Source organism: Myxine glutinosa, chromosome 9, assembly GCF_964187855.1.
Source record: "Myxine glutinosa chromosome 9, kmMyxGlut1.1, whole genome shotgun sequence".
NCBI classification, from domain to species: Eukaryota; Metazoa; Chordata; class Myxini; order Myxiniformes; family Myxinidae; genus Myxine; species Myxine glutinosa.
The window spans coordinates 6,284,312-6,291,331 of record NC_136269.1 but is presented as its reverse complement, the minus strand read 5'-3'; the positions used below and the strand labels follow the sequence as shown (position 1 = coordinate 6,291,331).

General features: G+C 52.0%; 1 protein-coding gene across 1 annotated transcript in view; it reads left to right on the top strand.

The window, feature by feature from the left end:
- The first annotated feature begins 778 nt into the window (after positions 1-778).
- LOC137435657 (prostaglandin E2 receptor EP2 subtype-like) overlaps positions 779-7,020 on the top strand; it is a 35,741-nt gene continuing 29,499 nt past the window's right edge. The window contains exon 1 of the mRNA XM_068129600.2: positions 779-1,886. Coding sequence (XP_067985701.2) covers positions 1,068-1,886 — 819 coding nt within the window. The 5' untranslated portion in view covers positions 779-1,067. The remainder of the gene's footprint in view (positions 1,887-7,020) is intronic.

Here is a 7,020-nt window from a genome sequence, read left to right as displayed (position 1 = left end):
CCTCGTTACTCGCACATCATCACCTCGTTACTCGCACATCATCACCTCGTTACTCGCACATCATCACCTCGTTACTCGCACATCATCACCTCGTTACTCGCACATCACCTCGTTACTCGCACATCATCACCTCGTTACTCGCACATCATCACCTCGTTACTCGCACATCATCACCTCGTTACTCGCACATCATCACCTCGTTACTCGCACGTCATCACCTCGTTACTCGCACGTCATCACCTCGTTACTCACACTTCATCACCTCGTTACTCGCACATCACCTCGTTACTCGCACATCATCACCTCGTTACTCGCACATCACCTCGTTACTCGCACATCACCTCGCTACTCGCACATCATCACCTCGTTACTCGCACATCATCACCTCGTTACTCGCACATCACCTCGCTATTCGCACATCATCACCTCGTTACTCGCACATCATCACCTCGTTACTCGCACATCATCACCTCGCTACTCGCACATCATCACCTCGTTACTCGCACATCATCACCTCGTTACTCGCACATCATCACCTCGCTACTCGCACATCATCACCTCGTTACTCGCACATCATCACCTCGCTACTCGCACATCACCTCGTTACTCGCACATCATCACCTCGTTACTCGCACATCATCACCTCGTTACTCGCACATCATCACCTGCTCCCTCCTCCTAAAGTTCTTCAATCCACCCCCGCACCCACAACCTCTCACCCCCTTTCCTCCTCCACCCTCTTACTTCCCATATCGACCACAAATCCGGTCCGATCCTCGTCATAAAGAGCACAGCTGTGTCCCGTCCGCAAACCGACCATATTGGAAGGTGACACTAAATGTCCCCGCACAGGTAGGTCGACCTGTTGTTGTGCGGTCCTCAAAGTGCGGAGGTGACGCCCTGAAGATCCACGTGAATCTCTGACACGGTGAAAGTAACGGATCAGGAAAAATAGGCTTTCCGAGGAGCTCAAAGTGGCGGGAACTTGACATCTCGACATCTTGACCGTCCCGGTCCGGTATCGGACACCACCTGCGGCGCGCTTCCTCCAGGTGAGACACCTGGGCATGGGGGTCCAGCGGCTGGACCACGACTTCGTCACGACGACACCGTTCGCGTCGGCCACACACGCCATGTTCTTGTTTGGATTTCTGGGAAGTCTCCTGGCTTTGTACATCCTGGTGCGATCTCCGCGCAAGAACCCGGTGTTCCACTCGATGCTCCTCGCGCTCACCGTCACCGACCTGGTGACCACGTGCGCCGTGGTACCTGCGCCCCTCGCGGCGCTCATCACCAACCAGACGGTGACGGCGCTGGGCGGCGACGCTCTGTGTCTCTACGTATCGACGGCGCTCCTCTACTCGAGCCTGGTCACGCAGTTCGTGCTGTGCGGTCTCGCCCTGGAGCGCTACCTGTCCATCGCGCGGCCCTTCCACCGGTCCCGCCTGGGCCGCGGGTGTGCGGTGCGCACCTTCCTGTGCGTGGTGTACTCCTTCAGCGCCGTGGTGTGCGCCCTGCCCTTGCTCGGTGTCGGGGAGACGCGCGAGTACGAGCCCGGGACCTGGTGCTACAAGAACGTGCACATTCCCGACGCTCCCGAGTTCCCGCGCAACCATTCCCAAGAGGTCTTCGGGAAAGACAAGGGAAAACTCGTCGACTGGATCTTCGCGCTGTTCTACAGCCTCCTCATGCTGGTACTCTTCCTCATCATGGTGGTCAGCAACTTCGTCGTGCTGTTCGTGCTCTTCCGTTTGGTAAAGAAGCGGCGCCGCCATCTGCAGCCACGGTCGGCGCACTCGAGTGTCGTGAGCCACGAAGACCAGAACATCCTGAACGTAGTCATCGCCATCACGGTCATCACCTTATGCTGCGTCATGCCACTCACCGTACGTCATATATAGACACACACACACACCGTACGTCATATATAGACACACACACACACCGTACGTCATATATAGACACACACACACACCTCGTACATCATATATAGACACACACACACACACCTCGTACATCATATATAGACACACAATCACACACCCCGTACGTCATATATAGACACACACACACACACACACACACCATACGTCATATATAGACACACACACACACCTCGTACATCATATATAGACACACACACACAATCACACTCACCGTACGTCATATATAGATACACACACACACACACACACACACACACACACCCCCCCCCCCCGCACGTCATATATAGACACCCCCCCCCCCCCCGCACGTCATATATAGACACACACACACACACACACATGTGAGCATGCGATGTGAAGTCAATGCCGGCATGGGGTCCAGAGACCTAGGCAGGCCCCAAAAAGTTTAAGGTTATGAACACTTTATGGCTGCTTGGGATACCCTTTCTGATAAAATTATTGGGGGAGGGGGGGTGGGGAGGGGGGGGGGGGGAGAGGTGGGAGGAGGCTCAACTTTATTTTGTGTACAGTCGAAAAAGTAAAGGAATAGGAACAAGCAAAGTTGAAATAGGCAAAAAAGGAATAGGAACAACAGTCACATGACCTGAAAATCTAGCGACGTGAGATCGCCTGGGATGTCCCTTGATCCCCTGATCCCCTGGCAGGTCACCTGATCCCCTGGCAGGTCCCCTGATCACCTGATCCCCTGGGAGCCACCTGATCCCCTGGAGCCACCTGATCCCCTGGGAGCCACCTGATCCCCTGGCAGGTCCCCTGATCCCCTGGAGCCACCTGATCCCCTGGTAGCCACCTAATCCCCTGGTAGCCACCTGATCCCCTGGTAGCCAACTGATCCCCTGGGAGCCACCTGATCCCCTGGAAGGTCCCCTGATCCAAAATCAGAAAATGGAAGACCGAGCGATCCTACGGACCACCGAGTGGAAGGAAGGGCTATTAGTAAGGGCATTTTATGAGATATTTCACAAATCTGTTAACTAAATTGTTACCAAAAAATTTCTTCACCAATATGTTTGTAAAGGTGTGTAATAACATGTGTTAAAATGTTGAAGTTCAACTCCCGTGGGAAACCCAGAAAAAAAGCTGTTGAATTCGGGTACCGAAAAATTATTTTCGAGAATTTTTATTTTTTTTAATCGGCCCTTAAGTAACTTATGAGGGGTCAAATAAGGGTTTTTCATGATTCTGAGTTGATTGTTAACATTTATATTTTCACTTTTACATTTACACACAAAGTAGCTTTTATTTCACATACATATTGTTACAGACGCGGTTGTGGATGTTAGTTTACCGAGCGGTTTGGTATGGCCGCGTCTGCACAGTGTACCCGATTATACTCGAACGTTGGCCGAGTCGCGCTACGCTAAATCAATTGAGGAAAAGGACACAACGGCTGGGTTAAAATGACACGACACCAAGGGTACAGTTCTCAAGACCTCCGGAGGAGGTTATAATATATCGGAACGTTAGATTACACCGACCAGAGGTACAGCATAGTAAGGTGGGCACTTAAACACGGTCTTATATTAGCCCCGACAGACCACAGATAAACAGGACAAAACTGACTCACACAAGGATTGATGGCAAGGAGGGGCAGGTAGTTGATAGCTCAAGGTGCACCTTGGCTCAGGGGCAGGATCCACACGGTCCGGTCCAGAGATGCGGGAGGTCTCTCTCAGCGTCAGCGTTGGAAGGTGACGTTCTTTCTCCAAGCTGGGGGCGCATCTCACGTCACGTCCGGTAAGTGGCTGCGTATATCCGGCGGGGAGTGACACGCCCTCGGTTCGTTAGCTCCGCCCCAGATGGAATCGGCCCGTTGCTTCTTATTGGGTGCGGGGGCTACCAGGCTCCGCCCTTGACGAGGAGCTGACAGCCAGCCCCTTCGTGGTAACCCCGTGGGCGCACATGGCAATGGCGGCTAACCAAGCCGGTGTGAGGACGCACACTCCCCGCACCGCGGCCGCGCCGCCCCCGCTGTGGTTGTAGTTGTTGTTGTTGTTATTGTTTCATGGGGAAGATGGGAGGAGGTATGGGGAGGTCCTAAACTCACTACTGGTGCCATACAATCACATTCTGGTGCAACGAAGAGTCAGAATTAATGGAAACGAGTCCTTAACTGACATAGACTAAGAATAACTAGCAAGATGTCCGAAAGTTGTCTACGTGAGATGCGGTGGACCTGGGCACGACATTTAATGGGGGAAGAAGGGGAAGGTCGGTTCTACAGAGTGTTGTTTACAGACAATGGGACTAGGGAATGGGGGATTGGGGATAGTTGGGGAGTATTGGGGAAATAGGGGAATATTTACAAGCGGATATGGAGGCCAAATCCCATATCCGCAACATTGCACCCTTCTCTACCCTCGGGGCGTCCCGACCCGATAAATTTTTACCTATTTTAGTGTGGCACTCAGATGTAGTTCCCTCTACTATTAACTCTACCCTGAGTGCGACAGTTTTACAGATATTCACAAATGAGTAAATATGTCCCCCTGCGACGTTGCACCCTTCTCCTCACAGAAACACACCCACAGGATAACCGAATCGCGGAAAGAATTCGCAAACTAAACATACAGCCGGTAGGGAGCATTATTTACATAAGACTACGCTGATATTTACACTACGATCCAGGACCTGTTTTTGGAGGAACACATGCAGATGTTATGCATAGAGAGAGCACGCATGCCAGCATCGATACACCAACCCACGAGTGCTCTGTGGCCTTACGGCCTTTAATAATGTGCAGAGCACCCCTTCCAAGCACCAAAAGCACCACCCCAAGCACCAATCGGTGCAGTCACCATTGTTCATTAAAATAAAAACAACAACCCCTAACCCTGCAGGTGTCTCTTGCTCTTCGTGTGGTGCACTTGGCCTTCTTGCTTCCCTAGAAATAAAGAAAGGCGCCAACCGCATCCATTTCTTTATTGTGGCCGTCAGGGGGCCAACTATAAGTGGTTCACCTGTTTGGCATAGGTGCCACGTTGACCCAGAGGTCCATCAATGGGTGGTGCTTGGCCGCAAAAGAACTGCGGTCCATGGTGGGCGGCCACAAACATTGCGGTCCATATGGTGTATCGATCCAGGCAGCAAGCAGCGAAAGTGCAGGCCCACAACTGCGGAGCCAGCACCTCTCTCTCTCCTCTCTCTCTGCCCCAAAGCCAGATCCTCGGAGGTGGGAGACAAAAGAAAAGACAAGTGAGTAAGGTGGTAAGGGCGCAAAAGTGCACGCAATGTAAGGTAATGCACACTGGGGGCACATGGGAACCAGGTGAGACAGGTACGTTCCTACCGTACCCCCCCCCCCCCCACCAGGTAACCTACATGGCCCCTCCCTTACCCCTTACTGTATCCACAAAACACAACACTACCCATAAACATCTACTTTACAAATCAACAAACGTCCCTACTGTCTTCCCCGTTCCTCCCATAAACCAAATTCGTCTTCTCTCCCTCCTAACCAATCAAATTTGCCATTTTCAACTCTCATCAAAATTTGCCATCACCAATTCAACATCATAATTTGCTATCACCAATTCATCATCAGTCCCTCCTAAGGAGGGAGAGATGGAATCACCCCAATGTCTCATCCACGTCGTGATGCGTCTCACAAATCCTCACAGCAATTCTCATTTCCTGCAACAAAACAAAGAAAACACAGGTGTGGAGTCATCATCACCACAGGTAAGTGGCTGCGTATGGTGCGACAGGTTCATCAATCCTAACTATTTCCTAAATGACTTTAACAACTTTACATTACCCGGGGTCTTTCTCCCGCCAAACCATTGGCCCTCTTACACTATGGGTTCTAAAAACCAATTCCCATTGACCAAACTGTGGTGCTTTTCAATTTGGGGTCTCACTCCCCCGATTCATCTCCCGGTGCCCTCGCACAATTTCTGGGCTGTGGCGTGTACCTCTCCCAGCGGGTCTACCCACCTGCACACCTCCACCACTGCAGTTGCCTCCGAGCTTACATGCTCCTTACCCTAACCTAACTACCTGGGGAAGGCCCTCTGGCGCTCTCCCCACTCGGTGCCCTCTCTGGCACTGGGCTACCCGATCCACACCCGGGATCCTCAGGCACCCACTGACACTAACGGCTCCCAGAGCCCACCTGCGGCCTCACCTGGCCGACATCCTCACAGTGGTGGAGTGCCCAACCAACTACACACACTAACAGGCTACACGCCCAGCCATTTCCACAACACTAATGCACCCGTCCACAATACCATTCTGTCACCCGCACCACAGATGCCAATATCCAACCACAATTTACCTGTACCCTCTACCTAACACTTACACTACCCGCCCCGGGTATCCGTGATGGAGGTCCACTCTTCCCCCATTCACACCTTCGCACCATGCACACCACTCCGTACCACTTACTCCAACTCTCTCCACACACCTGTACTTGCACACCTGTGCTCTCATTCTTGGTGCCGCCTGCACCCTTCTCTCCCCAAGCGCATTCGCGCTGATCCACACACTCACTAGCGCTGATCCACACACTCACTACTCATACACTGCTCCACTCACCTGTCCAGTTCTCACACAGCATCATCTCATCTAACTACTCCCCTCTGAAACTTGCGCTTCCCAGTCGTCCCTTTAAACTATTGCGCTCCCCCGTCATTATCATCCACACTAATCTACCTGCGTCCCCACTACAGGTATCAGTCACTAACTAACCTTAACGTCACCTAATGTCATCTTCGCTAGATCCCTATCAATATCCTAACCCACCCGGGCTAGTTTTCACTGCCATACACCCCATAATCTATTGCGCATTTGCCCCACTATGGGAAGGGTGGCAGGGATGCCAGCCTTACCCACCGGGCCCATCGCTCACTACCAATTTTGCACATCAAATTTCAACAAATTAAAAATTTGCCAATCACTACCCATCATCTGCCAATCACTACTGCCAATCCCTTGCCAATCATCAAATTTTGTTTTTCTCTAATTTTGGGTCCAAAACACTAACCTCATCACCCAGTCTACTCACTAATGCCTCTCGGTGCGCCAATTCCTGTCCAAAGCCCGGCTTCGTAAA